At 35.7% G+C, this 23,445-nt stretch overlaps 1 protein-coding gene across 2 annotated transcripts; it reads left to right on the top strand.

The window, feature by feature from the left end:
- The first annotated feature begins 365 nt into the window (after window positions 1–365).
- Window positions 366–22,793, top strand: LOC100803471 (MAP3K epsilon protein kinase 1). 2 transcript variants are annotated; one of them, XM_006591987.3, is made up of 25 exons: window positions 366–504; window positions 588–727; window positions 1,392–1,526; window positions 5,574–5,594; window positions 7,783–7,856; window positions 7,968–8,058; window positions 8,147–8,230; window positions 9,033–9,134; window positions 9,505–9,636; window positions 10,919–10,990; window positions 12,199–12,302; window positions 12,686–12,770; window positions 12,935–13,276; window positions 14,020–14,340; window positions 14,449–14,493; window positions 15,247–15,426; window positions 15,537–15,620; window positions 16,564–16,655; window positions 16,746–16,829; window positions 17,424–18,229; window positions 18,883–19,271; window positions 19,355–19,489; window positions 19,893–20,299; window positions 21,535–21,649; window positions 22,399–22,793. In XM_006591987.3, the coding sequence occupies exons 2-25, from the start codon at window positions 668–670 to the stop codon at window positions 22,558–22,560; spliced, it is 4,122 nt and encodes a 1,373-aa protein (XP_006592050.1). In that variant the 5' UTR covers window positions 366–504; window positions 588–667; the 3' UTR covers window positions 22,561–22,793. The 2 variants fall into 2 exon arrangements, with proteins under 2 accessions (XP_006592050.1, XP_003540639.1); XM_003540591.4 differs by having other exon boundaries at window positions 14,020–14,361.
- The last annotated feature ends 652 nt before the right edge of the window (window positions 22,794–23,445 follow it).

Below are 23,445 nucleotides of genomic sequence, written 5' to 3'. Positions count from 1 at the left end.
ATTTTTGTGAAATTTTTTTGATTAATCATTTCATTAGAATCTTTGCTTTCAATTATGATTTTTTCATTCACAATTTTAAAATTTGTAGTCCAGTTGGTTTGGGGTTTGGTGTTTGGTTGATTCAGGTCACTTTAGAAAGCAAGAAAGTTTAGCTTCAACGTTTTTTCTAAACGTTTTATGCGAAGATTTGACTACATACACACTTGGTATCTTATGAGATTCAAGTCAAGTCCAGTGTTACTCAAGTTAATGTAATGTTGGTTATAAAATTATATATAACACTTTTTAAGGACAATGTCACTTATAATATAATAAATATAATTGTATAAAAAAGGGGAAAACTTTATTTTTCTTAATGCGTAGTATTATTTTTGAAAAGCAAAGGAAAAAGAAAGAAAAGTTGAGAAACGTAGGAGGCAGGCATGAGTGAGAGCATTTTGACCATTGTTCACAACAAAGCATCCACCTTCACCCAACTCTTTTCCTCTTTTCTCTTTGCTTAAAGTACATACATTTTATCTTTTTCTTTTTACATTTATTTATTTGTAAATTTATATTTTCTCATTATTAACTAATTAATTAATTAGCCCAATCGGAGCGTCCCCTTCTCCGGCGATTCCATGTTCTCTTTCTAGGGTTTGCTTTCTCCGACCACCGCTCCGCAGAGATGTCGCGCCAGACGACGTCGTCTGCTTTCACTAAATCGAAGACCCTCGACAATAAATATGTACGCCATTTCCCCCTTTGATCTCAATGTTTTCTCGTAATGCTGCTGTGAATGTAGCTATCGTTGTTCTGTCAACTCCTTGTTATCGCTCTGTAGACTCTCGAATAGAGCACTGAAGATCAATTAGTGGAAGCTTTTTAGCTTTAGGTTCGTGTTGTTGTTGTTGTGAATCAATGAAGTTAAAGGAACTTGGGTGATTGTTTTGCTTTATTGTTAGTGTCATAAGATGAGTAATGATACTATGAAGTGACCTTAGTGTAGTTGTTGAAACCTGAGATTGAGATTACTGTGTGAATATTAGTAACATTAGTAATTTTGCAAGGTGATGGTTTGGTAGTTGGTAGTTGCACTGGGTTGGGCTGGAGTGGTGTTAGGGTGCAGGGGTAATGTTGAATCGTGTGTGATGCATTGAAATGAAAATAGTGGTGGGTTGCGAAAATGAGGTTAAAGGAATGCTTAGTATGTTGGTTTTAGTTGCTGAATGTTTTTTCATCTAGAGATTGGACTGAATGATTTTAATTTTTTTTTATTGTTGAATTTCGTTTGCAAATATTTGGCATTTCTGTCTTGTTTCTATTCTTCAAATTGTATATGGGACTGGATCACTAAATAGCTGGATTTTTGAATGGCTGATTGCTTTGTTTGCATTTGAGATTTGGAGCAGATGCTGGGAGATGAGATTGGAAAAGGAGCTTATGGTCGAGTTTACAAAGGTTTGGACCTGGAGAATGGAGATTTTGTTGCCATTAAACAAGTTTCTTTGGAGAATATTGCTCAGGAGGATCTCAACATTATCATGGTATATAATGTGTAACATTTTCTTTTTTAAGTTTTAACTTTTATGCTATTCTATAAAAAGGAAAGCTTAGAGACTTAGGTACTGGATTGGATATGGGTGTGGAATACAATATTTTAAAACAGATCTTAAGTACACATATGGCACAGAGTGTGTGTCTGTAAAATTTTTACACATTAAGCATTGGCAATGGGCAATGGCAAATCTAATAGAAAAAGGCATGTGTGTATATACAAACCTAATAGCATTCATAGAGAACGTTGCTGGTCTGCTCTGGAAGAGGATAATACCTGCCTGTTGGTGGTCTGGTAGTCTGTGACACAAGGATGCTGAGGAGCAAACACAAGTGGCCAGGTGCAGATCAGAAACAGACCACCAGAGTAGACAACAAGAAGTTCCTGATGCAAATGCTGTTGCAGCTGCAGATGGAGAGGAGAAGATGCAAGTTTCACTACCATCGTTGGCAGCCATAATTGTTTTCCTTTCAAAGAGGATATAGGGAAGTAAACTGAGGAAGGCACAGATGAATAACCGAACGAGATGTACGAAGAAGGAGACAAGTGATGACCCAAGGCAAAAGAAGCCCTAGGATGCTGCAAAATAATGTTTAGTCGAAGCTGCACTTAGCTGTACTTGAGCAGTACCCAAGCTTGACCCAATTTTTTAATTAATTTGATACTTATCCAGTATGTACCGACACATACCCAGTGTGGTCCTCTACCTGATGCAAGTATGCCTCCATTTTTGGAGGACCCATCTTCAAAGCTGATGTCCTGATGGCCCCTTTAGGATGAAGTTGATTTTGGTCTAGTTGAAAATGAGAGTGATAATCCAGGGTTTCCAGTGTTACTTTCTCTTCAACTTGCTCTTATTTTGAAGAAAAATATGTGGCTGTAGGAATTAAGATGTGATTACTAGGATGTTTTGCGCTCAACTTATTAGTTCTTGGAGTTGAATTTTATTAATGTGTTTTAACTGTCTGACTGAGCAAGTTACTGAAGGACTCAAATTTTTTTAGTTAGGATTTTCCGTGGAATTTAGGATTACTTTATTGAGTAAGAGTAAGGTTTTACTTGGGATGTTGGTGGCTGGCTGTGACTTGGACTATTTTTTTTTTTATCAGCAAAAATAAGTATGTATATTGATAAAGTACTAGAGGTACTAAGAATTACACTATGAGATATCAAATATGTGGTTCCAAATCAGACTTTATGAAGTCTTGATGGGAACCAATATCTGGATACATAAATAAGACTAATGTCTAATTTAAATCTATTATATTATCCCAATCTACAAAGTGAATCCTGCACTAAGGTTACTAGACCACTGATGTAATGAGTGGCAAAATCCTTCTCCAAATTCCTAAGCCATGTCCATAGCAGGAAGACTGCATCATCCAGCAGTTTGCTAGCAGTGAAGGTGTCGTTGGAAAAGATAACCTTGTTCCTTTGTTGCCATATGGTCCATGTCAAGGCTAGCCACCACCATTTCCACCTGTTGACCCGTATTCCATCAGTCACACCAAGAGTATGTTGGAGGAAATATTGTTTTGGGTTATGCGGGAAAACCACTACAATATTCACCCAAGACCATGATTCCCACCAAACAGGGATGATTTTGCTGCAATGAAAAAACAAATGGCCTGCGTTCTCGTACATACTTCCAAAGAAAGGGCAGCTGTTGTCGTTTACCACTATTTGTCTCCTTTGCAGATTTGCTTTTGTCGGAAGTCTATCATTGAGCAATCTCCAAGCAAACACAGAAATTTTAGTTGGAACCTTTAATTTCCACAATTCCTCAAAACTTATATCCTGAATGTCCTTTGTTGTCTCTCCCTGCAACATATTATAGGCACTTTTAACCGGGTATTGGCCGCTTGGATCTGCCAACCACACCCACTGATCTGTTAGCTGAGGCTGAATTGGCTTTCTTTCTACATCTTCTAGGAATGAGACAGCCATGTCTATCTCGCTATCAAATAGTGCTCTCCTCCACTTAAAATCCCATTTCCATCCGGTGTCTTTAGGAAACCCCATCTGCTGAATAAGTTGGTTTTGCTGACAAGATATGATGTATAACCTAGGGTATTTAGCTAATAGCGTGCCCTCGTCACCCAACCAATTGTCCTCCCAAAACTTAATGTTGTCACCACATCCCACCCTCCACGAAGCTGCATTTTGCATTGCATCACCATGTTGTGGATGTTGAAAAACCAGCTTTAAGTCCCTCCACCATATTGATTCAATGCCGTCTCGAGGTGCTTCACTCAAACTCCTCCAACCACCGTATTTGGACTCCAACACCCTGGCCCACAATTCCCCTTGATGCTGAAATAGGTTCCACTTCCATTTGCCAAGTAATGCTAGGTTGAAAGTGGTTATATCTTTGATTCCCAGTCCCCCATTCTCCTTTGGGAGGCACACTGTGTCCCATTTGATCCATGCTATCTTGTTTTGCTCATCAGCACCATCCCACAAAAATCTCCTCTGTAATCTCACCAACTTGTCCACCACCTTTTTAGAAACCCTGAAAAAAAGAAAAAAAAAATAGGAATGGATGTTAAGACCGGCCGTATAAGAGTCACTCTCCCCCCGAAAGAAAGGTGTCTTTGTTTCCATTTCGCTAATTTTCTCTCACACTTGCTAATGATAGGGTCCCATGTCTGAGCTCTTCTTGGATTTGCTCCAATAGGAATGCCAAGGTAGGTAAAAGGAACAAGATAATATTCTCCAATGACTCCGTCAACAGCAACAAACTGATGGATGATGCAGCTTTCCTACTGTGGACATGGCTGGGAAATTTGGAGAAGGATTTTTCAATTCATTTTAATCAATGGTCTAGTAATCTTAGAGCAGGGTTTGTGTATTAGTAGAGGACAGAAACATAGATTAGCAGTAGCTTTTACTACCATGGTGTGGCCTGGCTGTGGTTCCTATCTAGACTTAATTTAGTCTGATTTGGAACCAATAGCACGGGCAATCAAATATTTGTACTTTAGTACCTCTAGTACTCAGTTTATATATATATAAATATATCTTTGCTGATAAAAAAAAAAAAATTCTAACCACCCACCATCTTAGCTTTAGCATTTGGAAGGATTTTATTGCTTAGTGGTTGCTCAATGGGGGCTGCAAATAGTCTTTCTTGTACTCTATTCTTTTAGTGTTTTGATTGAGATGTATTTGGAGTTCTGCCTATGTCATAATTGCAGAGTTCCAAGGAATATTGGCCAGTCGGTCTTTTTATGGACTGTAGTACTCATTTTCTTTCTTCAGTTTCTAGGCCATTGTCAATATAAATTCCATATTAGCTTTATTTTTAACATTATTATTGTTTATTGTTATTATATCTTGGTTAAAAGAAGAAATTCATTAAGCTGAAAAAAGTACTAGGAAATACATGAGATATTTAATTATAGAGAAAAAGCATTAATAGAGCAAAGCTGCCCAGTCCCTCTGCATCTTTGTTAAGGAAATGCTTTAAAAATAGAAGCCATTTGCCTAATCATATCACAAATTCCTGTACAATTTGGAGGGTAGGGATGTTCAGTATCAATTTTTGTATTACTTTTCATTGCATAGATAAGCTAATACCTTGGACGTCTATGATCTGAGCTGCCCACCTAAACCTGCAGCTATTAATAAAATGTTTAGTCATACTTATATTATGCTCTAACCTGATACACCGGATAGTAGCATACATTGTATGTTGCTATAAAAAAAATCCTCTTTAATTCTGCCAAAATCACTAAAGCTAGACAACAAAAAATTTTGGCACACTCATCATTGGGTTCATGAGTCATTCCACTTATATGACTGACCTTCTCTTAGACCATTTTTTTATGTGTAACTTTTTCTGGCATGCTTGAATTACCAACATATGTTTGCAACTGATAAAATAACTACAAAGTTAAAGCCATTTTTTGTCTAGCTCTTGATGTCTTTATATTGTTGCTTTAATTATTAATATTTCATTATCTCCATTTACTAATTTGGGTGCTTCTTTGCCTGTGATTATACCGTCATTTGATGGATGCTTCAATGTTTTCAGCAAGAGATTGACTTGTTGAAGGTACTTCTATTCCTCAATGTTGGATTTGCATTTTTTTGTATTACATTATCAATTGAATTTTTTTAAAATCAATAGCTGTCATGGTATTATCTTCTCCGTTTCTTTCAAGTATATATTGTGCATGTAAGCTTTAGGCAATGATATTAACTACATTTTTTTTTATCCGCAAAAATAATATTATATATTAGATAAAAGTCAGTACAAGTCGTACTGTGATTTTTACTATCACCAATGAAGTCTCCCATGTGGAGGTTTGGTTCCCTAATACAAAAACTAATCTTGATGGATTAAAGAACCAAAACTCTAAGTATATATTAGTGATTCCTATCTGTAGAACTATTTTCCACTAGTTACCAAACCCTTCTCTAATATGGCTTGACCATTGATGAAAAGGAGTGTCGAATCCTTTTTCCAGGTTCCTCAACCAGCTCCAGCAAAAGAAAATGGCATCATCCAGTATCTTACTGGTGTTGAGGCCTTCGTTTGAAAAGATGATTCTGTTTCTATGGTTCCATACACTCCAAGTTAGTGCCACCCACCAAATTCCCCAACTCTGTGACTTGATACCAAGATGGGTACTGCAGAACGAGTGCTGCATGAAATTCTGCCTTGGGTGTTGCGAAAAAGGTCCCACCATGTGGATCTAGGACAAGGATTCCCACTAGATCTGCCTAATTCTGTGACAGCTGAAAAACAAATGCCCTGCATCCTCATCCTTTTCTGTACAGAATGGGCAGAGTGTGTCATTGATGTCGATATTTCTTCTAGTCAAGTTCAATTTAGTGGGCAGCCTGTCCCTCATTAATCTCCAGACAAAAAACGCTACCTTGTTTGGTATCTTTAGCTTCCATATGGCATGAAAAATCACATCTGTGTTATCATCTTTTGAGTTCCTGTCCAGTAATTGATATGCACTTCTAACTGTGTATTTTCCAGTGGTATCATTTGTCCATACCCATTTATCCGATTGCTGCAGATTTATGTTAATAGCTTGCATTTCCTCCAGAAAAGCAGCCCCCATATTTATTTCAGTCTCAAACAGTAGCCTCCTCCACTGCAGACGCCATTCCCGTTTCCCTTCTGAACTGTCTCCCATCTGCAGAATGTATTGCTTTTGTTGTTTCAAGTTCAGGTATAGTCTAGGATTCTGCAGAATGTATTGCTTTTGTTGTTTCAAGTTCAGGTATAGTCTAGGATACTTTGCCTTTAAAGGGATCCCATTAGCCATCCATCCATCTTCCCAATATGCGTAAACTAATAAGACTTGAAATGGACCAAAAGGAACATGGTCTCCTTGCCTGAGCTGGGAAAAATGGCTATTAATTGATAATATGTTTGATTTCATCTCTTATTCATGCTCCAGGCATGTTCTTGAAAATGAATAAAGGCAAAAACTGTGCTAAAACCTTGCTTGGGGAATCGCAATGTTCTCCCAAAAAATGGGTGGGAAAATGGGAAACCATAGATAACAGTGGCAAAGTTTTAGTACCTCTGGTACTTCCATATATATATATATATATAATACTTTTGCTGATAAAAAAAAAAAGTGTGGAGAAAGACTTTTCAATCCACTTTAACCATTGGTCAAGTAACCTTAGACAAAGTTTCTTACAGTAGCAGCGGGTAGCATAATTAGGATTTCCAGCAGATGTATATTTCATCTTGAGTCATAATATGGTTCCTTTTCAGACTTGTTTGTCTGTACACGGAACCATTTTTATGGCTTCTCTTCTTTTGTACTGAGTACCTCTGGTACTTCACATATTCATATAAATATATACATATCTATTTTTGCTGATCAAAAAAAAAAAAAAGCAGTGGCAAAGTTGAATTTATGCACCTGTATAGATTGTAGTGGCCATAAGGCAGACTTGAATCAGTCTGAAGAGGGACCAGATCTACATAACCACTATGTATCTTTAGTACCTCTGGTACTTTATATATATACTTATTTTTGCTGAGCAAAAAAAAGATTGTAGTGGCCATGATGGCTTAGAGGACTTCAACATGACCTTATGTGCAGGTGGAGGTGGCACAGCATGATTGACTACTATGCTAAATTTCTATGTTTGCTGATGCTGTAACAATGAATAATTTATTTGCTTAATCTTGGGGTGCTGAGCACATGTGGAATGGGTTTAGTGATATTATATGATGCCATCTTTCTGAAATGATTATTATTTTGCAGAATTTGAACCACAAAAACATTGTAAAGTATCTTGGATCTTCAAAGACAAAAAGTCACCTGCACATAGTTCTTGAGTAAGTGGGCTCTACCCTTTCACAACATAAGGAAATTTAATCATAGCATCATTTGAAGGGTATTTGGAGGAGTTAATGGATTTGGTTTCATGTGTTTTTGCTATATCATAGGTATGTGGAGAATGGCTCACTTGCAAATAATATCAAGCCAAATAAATTTGGACCTTTTCCAGAATCATTGGTTGCACTATATATTGCCCAGGTTTGTGGGTGTAAGACTATTCATGGAGGTTTTTCCAGGATTTGATTTTTTTTGGATTTTATACCAAATGTATTATATTATGAGATAGGTGTTGGAAGGTTTGGTTTATCTACACGAACAGGGTGTTATCCATCGGGATATTAAGGGTGCAAACATATTGACAACTAAAGAGGCAAGCCTTCTATTTTTTTTTATTATATACTAGGGCTGTGTTTTGGCTGTTATCCTTGTTGTGTATATGCACAATGATTTCATCGCTATGCTATTCAAGCAATCTGTGTGCTGATGAATTTTCTTATTATATAATCTTTCCTTTTATTTTGGACTTAATTAATTGTATCTGGATGTATTGTTATTAGTAATTAGTAATCTAAAATAACTGCTTAGCCGTGCTGATCACCTAAGTATTGTTTTTTATTGTTATTATATTTTGCATCATCATTGTTTTTCTGCTTCATGATCTAACACATTGTTTTGTCTCTGTTGTTCTCTCCCTTTGTTTTGTCTTTGTTGAGGATTCTTTCATATCCCATTACCTTTTAGAGATTTAGCTTCTCTAAAGTCAGGAATTATAGCCATTGATTGAATAATTAGTGATTGAGATTGAATCAACTCCATAGTTTGTTATACATGTGCATGCATTAATCACAATCTGAATTGTTTATTTTTCATTCAATAGCTATAACTTCTCTTTTGTTTCCTCTAAAGTGAATCCTTCACTTTAAATGAAGCAAATACAACCTTTTAAACTTCCATCTCTAATAAAATTTATTCTTTTAGAACAATTTCCCAAGGTCTACTTTATATTTGTATTGCAGTATCACCATGGGTTTCCTTTAACATCACTCTTGATCTTGTCATATTTTTTTAATGCTCTACTTGGTTATATTGCTTTGTCTTTTTTTGGTTTAAATCTAGAAAATTTGCTCTTTTTTTTCTTTCTAAATACTAATTACATTAACTTCTGCTTTCAGGGTCTTGTCAAACTTGCTGATTTTGGTGTTGCTACAAAATTAACAGAGGCTGATGTTAACACTCATTCAGTTGTTGGAACACCTTACTGGATGGCCCCAGAGGTATTAACTGTGTGATGTTCTTCTGCTAAATCATTTGCTTAGAACTTTTAATAGGTTCCGTGTTCAAATTGTGTTCTAACACCAGAATGATATAAGGAGTTTGGATTACTTTATTGTATTATTGAGCCACTTTCGTTTGCTATTTACTTTGTGTATTTTTAGGAGGATCTCTTCTCCCTGATCTACTGTCCCTTCCATCATTCTTATAATGCATTTTATTTTAACAAGAAAAGTAGTTTATTTGTTGAGATGAGCACTTCGCTGACACTTTAGTGAACCTAATAAAGTTGGTTGAGAATCAAATGACTTCTAATATGATGTATTGGGCTTGATAAGGGTGCTCACTGATAATTTTGGTTTAACTTTTCAGGTTATCGAAATGGCTGGGGTTTGTGCAGCTTCTGACATTTGGAGTGTTGGCTGTACGGTTATTGAACTTCTGACATGTGTACCTCCTTATTATGATTTGCAGCCTATGCCAGCTCTTTTCCGTATTGTCCAGGTTTGCTTATGTACTATCATTTATTGTTTTTTCAATATATGAAGTTTCCTTGGACCTGAGTTTCTGTTGGTTGTAATAAGTTATTTAGTTTCCTTATTATTACTTTATTAGCCTTTGATAGGATTTTTTTTTTTTTGGTCAGCAAAAATATAATATATTAATTGAGTACCAGAGGTACCAAGAAAATGAATTACAGGGTAGATGCCAAAAGATTAGTTCCATGGCAAGCTTAATGTAGTCTAGGAGGGGCCAAAAGGTGGCTACAAAGATGAGACTAATAAGTAGAATTAGTCTAAATCCTATCCACAACCAATGACTAAACCCTGTGCTAATATTGCTAGACCATTATGGTAATGAGTAACAAAATCCGTCTCCAAATTCCTGAGCCATGTCCACAATATAAAAATTGCATCATCCAACACTTTGTTAGCATTGAAAGTGTCATGTGAGAAGATGATGTTATTTCTGTGTCTCCAAATAGTCCATGTCAATGCCATCCACCACCACTTCCACCTGTTAGCCTGTAAGCCGTCCGACATTCCAAGTACGTGTTGGAGGAAATGTTGTTTTGGATTAAGCGGGAAAACACCCACAATGCTTACCCAAGACAACGATTCCCACCTAACAGGAAGAACTTCGCTACAATTGAAGAATAAGTGGCCTGCAGTCTCCTCCACTCCTCTGCATAAACGGCAAGTAGTATCTTCTAATTCAATTTGTCGCCTTCTCAGATTTGCTCGTGTTGGTAGTCTGTCTCTGAGTAGCCTCCATGCAAATGCTAAGATTTTATTTGGAACTTTGAGTTTCCACAATTCCTCAAAAGTTCCATCCTGGATATCATCTTATATCTCCCCCTACAACACGTCATAAGCACTTCTGGCCGAGTATTGGCCGCTATTGTCTGCCATCCACACCCACCGATCTGTAGTATGTGGCTGAATTCTAATCCCTTCAACATCTTTTAGGAATGAGACAACCATATCAATTTCACTATCAAACAAAGGTCTCCTCCATCTACTTGATCCAAAATTGTCAGATCATGATAAGATTAGTTTATCTTTTGGATAGCATCTTACTTGAATATATACGGTACACATGCTGTAAATCATTCACAGAATAATACAGATTTAACAGTTTCTTATAGCATTTTGCTAGATGATGGCATTTGCATGTGATTGTATGACAAATTAGTTCATAATTGGTGCATTTTATGTTCTCGTGTTCTTGATATACTCAACTACACAAGTATGATTTGATTTATAACCCTTGAGTTTTCTCTCAGGATGAGCATCCACCAATTCCAGATAGCCTTTCACCTGATATTACTGATTTTTTGCTTCAATGCTTTAAGAAGGTAAACCAGATCTTAACTATTGGTTGAAATATGTTTCTTATGCAGATGTTGTTTTAACTTGGATGCTATTGTGGTTATGTCTCACTTTTCTTTGTGCATTCGTTCCTTCTTTCTTGCTCCCTGTTTCTGTCCCTACCCACCTCCTAACACAAGTGAATTATTGCTGTCTGTTTTACGATTCTTTTACTGTATTGGTCTCCATATAGGACAAACAAAGTTGAGAGATGATATGTTGTCCTTTAGTATTTTGTAGCATGTAGTTTGTATTGGGCTATTCATTGATTATAAAATGGTTAAGCCATTAAGGGCAGAACTGCCAATACAATATGGATATATCCTACTGGAAACATGATTTGTTAGGCATGACAAATTACAAAAACATTAAATGGGTTGATTACATGAATCATACATGGTTAGACAGTAGCATAGGAAATGTGTTTTATAGTGTAAATGGAGATCATCTTTTTAAAATATCTATTTTTAGCTTGATAAATGTTACTCCCTCCGTTCCCTTTTATTTGTCTTTTAAGGTTTTTTTGTAAAACCAAGAAATACAATAAATTTTCTTGATTATAATAATTTTTTTTTTGCTCAGCAAAAATAGATATTTTTTATATATATGAAGAGTACCAGTGGTACTAAAGATACATAATAAGGATTATGTAGTCAGCTGGTTCCTCTGGTTGTTACAAGGAACCGACCTAGACTCACAATAACATATTACAAATGTCCAGCACCTACTATCCCATCCTAAATACAAAAACCTGCTCTTAGATGACTGTTCTTCTAATTGCTGGCCATTTGACTATAATAAAATAGTTGTTGGGTTTTCTATTTTGCCCCTTTTTCTTTCCACTCCACAATGAATGCATGTATAAATTAATTAAAGATTAGGAGACAAATAAGGGGATAATTGATAAAGGAGTAATTAATGTGATATTGAACTTTGCAAATGGCAGATAAATAGAAACAAAAATTCTCCAAAAATCCAACAATTAAAAAGGAACAGAGGTAGTACTACATTTTTTGTTTGTATATTTGTTCTCAAGATTGAAGTGATGCTATCGTTCTTGTCTCCATGTAGTTTTACATCTCTACCATTGTAGGACAGGCAAGATGGATACTTGTATTGATCCAAACTTGTATTTGTATCAAATCAAACTCGCAACTAAAACTTGTTTTATGTGCCATTTTGTTGCACATGTCAGGATGCTAGACAAAGACCTGATGCTAAAACTCTGTTGTCTCACCCCTGGATTCAAAACTTTAGACGTGCCCTGCAGTCTTCTCTTCGTCATAGTGGAACACTAAGGTAGATTGCGTAAGATTTTATTTCCTTCTTCAACTTGCAGGACACTGACGAGGAGATCTGTGTATCATCCTTTTAAGCAATAATTATTATTATTGTTGTTGTTGTTGTTGTTGTGTGCGTGTGTTTATAGAAGTCATAATAACTAATGAGGAAAGGAACCTATGCTTTTCCGTGTCTCTTTTTATTGTTGGCTTGGATAATGGCAATTAGAATTTACCTCCTTATTCATCTGGTGTTTTTATGGGCAATACTCCTTCCTTGATTTTTTATTGGTTGATTTTTTTGTTGTTGTCTGAATTTTGTTGAAGTGTCATTTACTTTTAGCTCTATAATTGTTAGCTTTTTATTTGAACAAAGAATGCTTATGAAAACTCTTCTTGCAGAAATATTGAAGATGATTCTGCAGATGCAGAAGTTTCTGGTGGTTATCATAAGAGTGCTTATGAAAACTCTTCTGTGGAGAAAGAGGTTAGTGTTGATGGGAAGCTGTCAGAATATACTATTCTATCTTTTCTACTTTAAGTTAATAATTTTATGAATCGAAACTGGTAACCGTGAATGATGAATCTACATAGTGGGAGCAATTAGATTATATTTTTATCATGGTCCTAACTTTAGTTTGTATTTTGTAGGAGTCTGCAAAAGAGCATACAAGTGTGGCTGCTGATGGCAGCAAAGCTCATGAAGACAATGCTGCAGATGATGTTCCACCGGATCAGGTTCTTACCTTAGCCATTCGTGAGAAGTCATTTCTACAAGCTGGTTCTAACAGAGAAGTGGTTAATTCCGAGTCTACTGGCAATCATGAAATTTCTAACGCTAAAGATCTTCATGAAGTTGTGAAGAATGGAGAAGTTGGATCTCCACAATCAAGAGGAATGGCTAACAAGTTTGGAGGAAAAGACAATTCTGTAAACAATGGCAACAAATCATTTGCTTTTGGGCCAAGAGGTCAAGATAATGATTTCCTTAAGGTATATCATATTATTATTGGTTGTTTGAAACATTTTTGGAGCAATTACTTAGTTGCTATTGATTTTTTATTTATTTATTGTAGAGTTCATGTATTATATTGCCTTTTCTTTTTATTATATATACATACATATACTTTTTATTTAAAAAGCCAATTCTTGCTCCATTAACTGAGGTTGGTTATGCAAATCAAGCGACACATTGGGCACTTCTGAAAACCAAATTTTCAATAAATCCATTTAGAGTTTGCTCCATCTTAATTGTTTCTCCTGAAGTGTTTTTTAGCTTTTATCTTCCCATTCTAATTAGACTATCTTCCTTTTAATCCATTTCTACTACTAGGTCTCTGTTGGCCTTCCCCTTAGATGAGTTTCTGTCATGCACTTTCTTTTTATTTTACTTTCTTCCCCTTTTAATTTTTTCACCATAGAAAAATAATTTCTAATCTTTATATATAATAGGGTTGGACAAACTTCCATTTCTGCTTTGTACTTCTGTTACATTTGAAAATTCGGGTTTGGAATTATCTGAGGAGGGTGTCACATAAATTAGAAAATCATTAAGTGGTTTTGAACAGTATTTATAAGAGTTCTCAGTACATGAGAAGAGATCAAGTCAGCTAAGATTCCTTAAGGCTTCCTTGTCTTACTTTTAATAGTTGATGCTATAATTTATCAAGAGAATATGTTTTTTCTTTTTATTTTAAAGATGAAATCTCATACAATTGTCTAATTGCCATCTGAAGGCAATGAAGATGCCAACCACTGTGGAAGGGAATGAGCTGAGTAGATTTAGTGACCCGCCAGGAGATGCCTACTTGGATGATTTATTTCATCCATTGGATAAACAACCTGGAGAGGTTGTAGCAGAAGCGTCCACATCTACATCCACTTCACATATGACTAAAGGTTATGCATCGGCAATTGATGGTGGGAAAAATGACCTGGCTAAAGAGTTGAGAGCTACAATTGCTCGAAAGCAATGGGAGAAGGAAACTGAAATTGGACAGGCAAACAATGGTGGGAATCTTTTGCACCGAGTGATGATAGGCGTTCTAAAAGATGAGGTGATTGATATAGATGGTTTGGTAGGTCAATCAGTTTGGATATTTAAGCCTTTTCTATTAAAATCCTGTGTTGTTATTTTTTTTACTCTTTATTATCTCTTTTATCAGGTCTTCGACGAAAAACTTCCTGGAGAGAACCTTTTTCCTTTGCAGGTACCAAGGGTTTTTCTTCTTTACTCTGTATAACTTATTCCTCCCTTGCATAATGTGGTTTGTTCTATTCATTTTTTGACATCTCATATTTTTCTCTTGGTTTACATTTTAGGTTTGGAATGTTATTGTGTGTTGTCGTAGATTGTTGTTTGACATTAGCATAACTTTGTAGAATGTAAGGTAGAAAACATTCATTCTTCAAAATTGGCTCATGTTTGTAAACCTTGTATATTACAGCTTTGGTATTGAAGTAATTTCTTGGATATGCTCTTTGTTTGCCCTCTTCATTTCATATGAATTTCTGCTGTGCATAAACCATGAGTTTGGTTTTCTACAGGGTCATTTTGTGAAACATAGTTACATTGATCATATCTTTGGTGTAAAAAAAGTTCTTTTAATGTTCAAGTACATCAAAAAATGTTCTAACTTCTAAGAGCCACCTGTTTCTTTGATGTGCAACTTTTGTTTAATTTTATGTTGACCTTATATCTGTTATCCTTCATTTTAGCCTCAGATGTTTAACAACCTTCCTCTGCACGTGAAAGTTGCTTCCCTGCTGATTTTTTTTATCTGCAAATATCAGTTGTTAGTTTTTGTTAGTGGGAGGGATTCGAACCCACGACCTCTCCCTCCCCCTTTCTCTCTTAAACCACCAAGCCAACCTTATAACTCCTCCCTCCTGAAAGTTTTTGAAATTGGTTTACCAATGCTTTGTATGTTTTGCATTTGTGATGTATTTACCACATGTTATAGGCTGTTGAGTTCAGCAAACTAGTCAGTTCATTAAAACCAGAGGAATCAGAAGACGTGATTGTTTCTGCATGTCAGAAACTTATTGGTATATTTCACCAGCGTCCAGAGCAGAAGATTGTTTTTGTTACCCAGCATGGCTTACTTCCTCTAACAGATTTGCTAGAAGTTCCCAAAACACATGTATGTTGTTCTTCTTGGTACTTCATTTGATTTTCCATTATTGATAGGGATACTGATCATTTAGTAACTTGGAAGAAGACATTTTAATATAAATATAATTGTTATTCCAGGTCATATGTTCCGTGCTTCAACTTATAAATCAAATAGTTAAGGACAACACTGATTTTCTAGAAAATGCATGTCTTGTTGGATTGGTAAGTACTATGTATCTTTCATGCTCCTCTAATCTCCCTTTCTCTTTCCCTGATTAATTGGGTTGAATTCTATATTAAAATTTGTCTAATTGATGTTGGGGAGGCTCATTCAGTTAATTGTTGGTCCCACTGAGTACTATTACTATCTGGAGAAATGCTAGAAACACACTCTCTTTTCTTATTGGTTGAAATTTGTTGAAAATGACAATTTTGTGATTCTCACTTCATATTTAATGATTCTCTCCTGATTTTGTAGTTTTCAATAAATTTTAACCTATCAAAGAGAGTGTGTTCCTAGCACTCCTCTTACTAACTAACATAGCCCAGTGCCATGAAGCGCCAGGGTTTGTGTTTGTTGAGAGGAGGCCAAGCCACGGGGCATGACCAATTGATTACCCAAAGCAATGTAGGATGTGGGTTCAACACCCTATTAGACTTACTCTAATACACCCCAAGCCAACCCTTTCTAGATAAACAAATTGTTGTACAATGCAATGCTGGTTCCACTGTGTTATTACCTTTTTAAAATAATGAAGAATTTCACAAATATGCTAAAATCATAGTTTAGTGGATAAGAAATTATAATTTTGCTATTGCACTGTTAGATTAAAGGATTATTTAATATATGTGTGTGTGTGTGTGTGTGTAAGAGACCCCCCAAATATCACTATGAATAATATTGAAACATTTGTCAGCACAATGAACATGAGAAGAGAGATTGTTTTTCACAAATTTGCACACAGAACAACTAAAGGAGTGAGAAGAAATATCTTTCAATTATATGAGGCAAAACATTAGAGTTTGGATGACCCAAGTTTTTATGCCATTTAGAATTTAGTAACAAATGAGTAACAAAACACTGAAACATGAGCACCTTAATTGAATTGTTGAGCATCCTCAAACATCTTTGTTTGGCTATATATAATGCAAAATTTAATGGCAGATTCCTGCAGTCACAAGCTTTGCAGTACCTGATCGTCCTCGAGAGATTCGTATGGAAGCGGCTTATTTTTTACAGCAGCTTTGTCAGTCAAGGTCTGGAATGTATTTTATTTGTTGTTACTTTTACCTGGATTCCATATTTTGAAAATAAAGCATAGAATTGATTGTTATTACTTGATGCAGTTCTTTAACATTACAAATGTTTATAGCTTGCCGCGGAATACCTGTTTTAGTGGGATTTCTTGAGGCTGATTATGCCAAGTACAGGTTAGTTGTTTGTGAATTGTGCTTAATACAGAAGTAGTAACACTTTACACTGTATTATAGTTTGCAATGCAATGCCAATATTTGAGCTTCTCTGGCCCCATTCTACCTAAAAATTTCAGAACATTATGAACATGTGCTTTCACCGTGCTTCGGGCCTGAGGACCTTTGTGTGAGGGTTTTTCTTACATGTAAAAATCCATTTCCTGGCTTGCACCTAACAGCATAAGCCTTTTGGGTTCATCTTTCTTCAAATTCACTAAGCTGCAGATTCTGATTTGATGTCTTGGGTCTTTCATAGATCTTTTAAATAATATTTGCATCTCTATGATGGATTACTTACTGTTAAGATACCCCACATTCGCTAGGAATACATGGCCATAATACTTCTTATATGACACATACACCCTCTGCCCTTGAGTTATTTGGGAGTGAGGCCTGGAATAAATTCTTATACCGCATGTGTTGTGGTTCCTTTTGATATGAGCAAAAAAATTGTTTTTCTATTTGCTTCTTCTACCCTGTATGTACATATGCTTCTACTTTTTATTCTCAAAATTTGTTCAACAAAAGCTGACTACAAAACCTCTATCACAGGGAGATGGTTCATCTGGCTATTGATGGCATGTGGCAGGTATTTAAGCTTCAGCAGTCAACTCCTAGAAATGATTTTTGCCGAATAGCTGCTAAGAATGGAATACTTCTCAGGCTTATAAATACTCTTTATAGCTTAAACGAGTCAACTCGACTAGCTTCTAGCTCTGCTGGGGATGGATTTTCAGTTGATGGTTCAGCTCAACGCCCACGATCTGGTATCTTGGATCCCAATCATCCTTCTATCAATCAGAATGAGACAGTGTTATCTTCAGTAGATCAGCAAGAACCCCCTAAAGTGAGACATGCAGTACCTGATCATCACTTAGAACCTTCATCATCCAATCCTCGAAGATCAGATGCTAACTACCCTGTGGATGTTGATAGACCCCAATCAAGCAATGCGACAGCTGATGAAAAGAGTTCGACCCAAACATCCAGAGAATCTTCGGCAAGTGCATTGAAAGAGCGAGGGAATATGGATCGTTGGAAAACTGATCCTTCTCGAGCAGATGTTGAATCCAGACAGCCATGTATTTCTACTAACCGGACATCAACTGATAGGCTTCCAAAATCTACAGAACCATCATCAAATGGGTTATCAGTAACAGGAGCTACGCACCAAGAGCAAGTTAGGCCTCTTCTTAGCTTGTTGGATAAAGAGCCCCCATCTGGCCGCTTTTCTGGACAGCTTGAGTATGTGCGTCAGTTTTCAGGATTAGAAAGACATGAAAGTGTACTCCCTTTGTTACATGCCACTGAAAAGAAAACAAATGGTGAACTAGACTTTTTGATGGCAGAATTTGCAGGTAATAAGGATCTTTTTTTTTTACCAATATATTTTAACACACAAATAACAGAAATTTACAAATACTATAAACAATTATTAAAATTTAATTTAAACTTTTCATAATTGTTTTTTTTTGTTGTAGAAATTGTTTCTTTTCAAATCTCTTAAAACCTGTCATCAGAAGGTCCTTCAACCTTGCTGGGCATACTCATTCTCATAACTGTTACATTTACAAGAATATGTTATTTCTTGTTGTCTTATTAGCTAAGATGCGTTGGATTCCAAACTTCTATTGAAAGTGTTCAACAAGCTTGAATGCTTTGTTGCTTTTAGTTTTCATAATTTTATTAATTGGACTAATTATATATTAGAATCTGGTAACTTGAATATATTCTCACTGGTAAATTATTGTCAACTGTGAGGGTTCAGGTTATATATTGTTGCTATTTAAAAAGTTTTTTCATTCTTAGTTTCTTAATGCATGTTGAGTTCTAGTTCTGCCCTATATTATTCCTACAATATTCTATAGTCAACATGACTTCAAAGCTTTAGCTGATTATAAAATCCCTGTTTTGTTCTGTTATTTTTATAACTTTAACTTTTTTTATCTTCGTTTGGTTTGGTTGTCATTTGTGTTTCTTTATGAATGGCACAGTATTTGTGGTTGTGCAGATGTTTCTCAACGTGGAAGGGAAAATGGAAATTTTGACTCTAGTGCTAGAGTTTCTCATAAAGTCACTCCCAAGAAATTAGGGGCTTTGGGTTCCAGTGAAGGAGCTGCTTCCACATCTGGGATTGCATCACAGACAGCTTCAGGTGTACTGTCTGGTTCAGGTGTTCTAAATGCTAGACCAGGTAGTGCTACTTCGTCTGGACTACTTTCCCACATGGTTTCATCGCTGAATGCAGAAGTTGCCAGAGAGTATCTGGAGAAAGTGGCAGATCTTCTTCTTGAGTTTGCACAGGCAGACACCACTGTGAAATCTTATATGTGTAGCCAAAGCTTGCTCAGTCGTCTTTTCCAGATGTTTAATAGGGTGGAGCCTCCTATTTTGTTGAAGGTGTGACACAACATCTTTTGATAGTTTAGCTTATATCCTACTACTTTAGTTTCTGACCATTTATGTATTGTCATATATTCTAGATACTGAAGTGTATTAATCATCTGTCAACCGATCCAAATTGCTTAGAAAATCTTCAGCGTGCTGAAGCAATAAAATACTTGATACCAAATCTTGAACTGAAAGAAGGATCTCTTGTATCAGAGATACATCACGAGGTGCGTCTTGCTGACCTTTCTGTTATCCAAATTGAGTTATATAAAGCATACTTATATTTCTCCTAACATTTTGCACCAAGCTTTCTCAACTTTTGTTTGCATTAAAATCAAATAAATTTTGCACGGGTCTTGTAGTAACTGCTATGTTCTTTTACTATGAAGCATGAACAAAACAAAAAAGTTGGTGTAGAAAGTACCGAGTCTAGCATGTTATGTAGTTACCTTATTATTAAATATATTGTGGGCTTTTGGACAAACTTTTTCAATTCCATTTCACTATTGCTTTTGATTTTCTAGATTTGTGTAATTATCTGTAATTTTTGTTGTCCTTTCTTTGTCTTGCTTCGTCAGCCTTCTAAACCGGGCTTTGGTTGAGCCTCATCTTTCATTTCTCTTTCTATAGGTCTTGAACGCACTATTCAATTTATGCAAGATAAATAAGAGGAGACAAGAACAAGCAGCTGAAAATGGAATCATTCCCCATTTGATGCAATTCATCACATCAAATTCTCCCTTGAAACAATATGCATTGCCTCTGCTATGTGACATGGCTCATGCATCTCGCAATTCAAGGGAGCAATTAAGGGCTCATGGCGGTTTGGATGTCTATTTGAATCTTCTTGAGGATGAGCTTTGGTCTGTGACAGCACTAGACTCTATTGCTGTTTGTTTAGCCCACGACAATGATAATAGGAAGGTTGAACAAGCACTGCTGAAAAAGGATGCAGTTCAGAAGCTTGTGAAGTTCTTCCAGGGCTGTCCAGAGCAACATTTTGTACACATATTGGAGCCATTCTTGAAAATCATCACGTATAGTATTCTAATTCCTTTCTCTTCATTTGTCCCATTTTTTAAGTATTTGATTCTGTTTCCTTGAATGCTTTAACTATTTGATAAATTAGTCTTGCATGGATAGGACATAAACAAAGTGTTACTGCACCAAAGTCCCTTTTCCTCTTGTGAAGTGGAATAGGTGTAGGATGAACAAGATTTCACCTATATTAGATGGATGTCAGAGAAAGAATTAGGGATTCTGCCAAAGTAGCCTCTGGGTTATATGCAGGGCCTGATGCATTAGGAGCTACATTAATTCTATACTTAGTAGCATGTAATTATATGGGAAAAATAAGATATAATAGGGCATTGGGAATGCTGCTCAGCTTCTTATTTTTCCATTCATTGCCCCACCCTTCTAGGCCAAATAGTTATATGGGAATTATAAGATAAAAGCACAATTGGTTCAAGGTGTGTGCCCTAGACATTCTATCAGGTTGGTTGAATGGATAGTGGATAGGCTGAGAGGCAAGAGAGTCCTAAGTAACTTGGTTACCGGTCATCTTAAAGTGAATATGAATTACTGTAATTATAGAGAGATGCAAGAGCAAAAGCCTCTGGGTCATTTCCACCAATGAAAACCTTTACATTGGATAATTTGATGTTCTGATGACCCCTGCTTTATTGACTGCAACTTCGTTATTTATTATTGCTGCCATTACTGCACTAATAAGGAAAAGTTGAAATTTATCAATAAGAATTTTGGATACTGCCCTTGGATGCAAAAGGAATAATGCCGATTTATTTTAGTATACATTGTGTGGAGTTCAATTGTCTAATAATATCCTCGAGAATTGTCTTTAGTCTAGTCCAATGACACTGTGCAATCCATGTAGCTGGCGTCATTTAGTGGAATAAGACTTTTATTGTTATTGTTGTAGAGTTCGACTGTCTAAGTGATGTTGAGGAGGGGTTAATTTTGGCTTGAGTTTTTGGTTCTTCCTAGTCAACTTCCTCCTTTTTATAAAATATTCTTTTAAAGAAAGAGATTATAAGTGAGGAAGGTATCTTCCTAGGGAAAGAAAATATTAGAAAACCAGATACATTATAATGCTCTCTTGCCAGAAGTACCCGGACTTTTTTGTTATGTGATGTTTGGTGCTGCTGCAGTAATTAGAATATCATTTTGTACTTATATATCCAAATGCTATTATTCTGAGTTTCGTTTCTCCTGGAATTTTTTTAATTGGTGTCATCATATAACTATGCAGAAAATCTGCAAGGATCAATACCACATTGGCTGTTAATGGATTAACACCACTTCTCATTGCAAGGCTAGATCATCAGGATGCTATAGCTCGTCTTAATTTACTCAGGCTAATAAAGGTACGGATGCATATATTGGTTAACCAGGCTACGTGTTGCCTAGTCAAGAGATGTCAAAACTAGAAATGAAAATTAAGATGAACAAACTGGCGTACAGGATTTTACCTGTGGAACTTGAACATTTTTCTAAATATGACGATCACACAAGTATGGCGTACAGGATTTTACATACTTGAAAAAGTTTTAAATCATCTAAAACTTCAGATAGTAATATAGTGATACATACAATGAAACAGTAAGTCTACTGGAGCTTCATTTGACAAATTGGTTTCTCTTCACATTTATTCTAATGTGAGAAAATGTCTCCTGTCTTTGAATTCTAGATACTTTTATCATATAAAATTCAAAGGTGCAAATGTTTCATTTGTAAATGTCGGGTAACAAGGGCAAACACTTTTATTATTTGATCCTGATGGAAGATTTGTAGATAGAATAGTTGATCCTTCTCCAACATGTGGACATGTGGATAGTGTTAGAATTTATTAGTCATGATTCATTATACACGTGGATAATTTCAAAGCGCATTATCTCTAGTATTAATAATGTGCTTGGTATAAATACTAAATGCGTGGGCTGAGTAGACAGTTTCATCCAAATCCTCTTATTTCTATAGATAGAATGGAACATGATTGTCTCGATGTCATGTTCACGTGGCTCGGTATAAAATATGTATGCTATGAATGCAATATGCTTGTGTTTGAACGATGTGCTAGCCCTTACTGCGTAACTCTTTAAAATTGTTCTTGCAGGCCGTTTATGAGCATCACCCTCAGCCCAAGAAGTTGATTGTGGAGAATGATCTACCTGAAAAACTTCAAAACTTGATAGGGGAACGGAGAGATGGACAAGTGTTGGTTAAACAGATGGCTACTTCATTACTTAAAGCACTACACATAAACACCGTTTTGTAAATTCAGATTTGAATGGTCATTTTCTTTTATGTATATTTATCGTGTGTACATAACTTTCCCCTTTATTTGGTTTGCTTATTTTTATTTCCAATTTGGTTGAGTGGGGAAAAAATAGCATAGGCTGGCGTATGTCGTTTTGATTCTTGGATATTATTTTGGCAGGTGGCTGATTTTGCCGGCTTCAATGGCCGAAATGTATTTTTTTAAGTAAACTATATATAGCTGTTTTAGTATGGATACGAGGTGAAAAATTCAAGCTATTAGTTTAAAATCATCAATTTGTCAATTATATTTATCGGTATACATAACTTTCCCCTTTATTCGTGTTTTCAGTTTACATTTTAAAAAATACTTTCTTTAGTATTTTGACAATTCAGCAGATACAAAATGTTTCCAAAAGGCATATTCATGTTAATTTAATTTTAAAGTAGATGCAAGAGGAATTGCCTTAGTACGCTCTCTATAAATTGTTGTCATTGTTTAACAGTTATTTTATCAAATGGATTTATTTTATGGAGTTTAGTTCAGTTTGTTGAATAGGATACTTGTGGTGTTGTAAAATTTTGAAATTAGAATATTAAAATTTTAAGTTGTACCCGCCCTCGTCTCAAATCTCAATGTTTGGTGAAGGCAACACACTTGGACACAGGTACCACTGATTACTTTAGAATATCCAAATGGGAGTTTCTTGCGTCAATTAATTCAGACAATTTAATTCAACTCTGTTAAAAGCACCAATGGTCATTTACCAAATAATCAGATTATCATCCAGGTTCGACTTATTGGGGAGCACTAGATATAACAAATGTCACGAATTTGATGCGTTTTCTCTTCTATTTTGACAACAAAAAATATATGTTTAAGATACTTGTATCTTTATCAAAT

This window comes from Glycine max, chromosome 12 (genome assembly GCF_000004515.6).
Source record: "Glycine max cultivar Williams 82 chromosome 12, Glycine_max_v4.0, whole genome shotgun sequence".
NCBI lineage: Eukaryota > Viridiplantae > Streptophyta > Magnoliopsida > Fabales > Fabaceae > Glycine > Glycine max.
The sequence above is the reverse complement of the archived record's forward strand: the minus strand, read 5'-3'. Positions and strand labels throughout refer to the sequence as shown.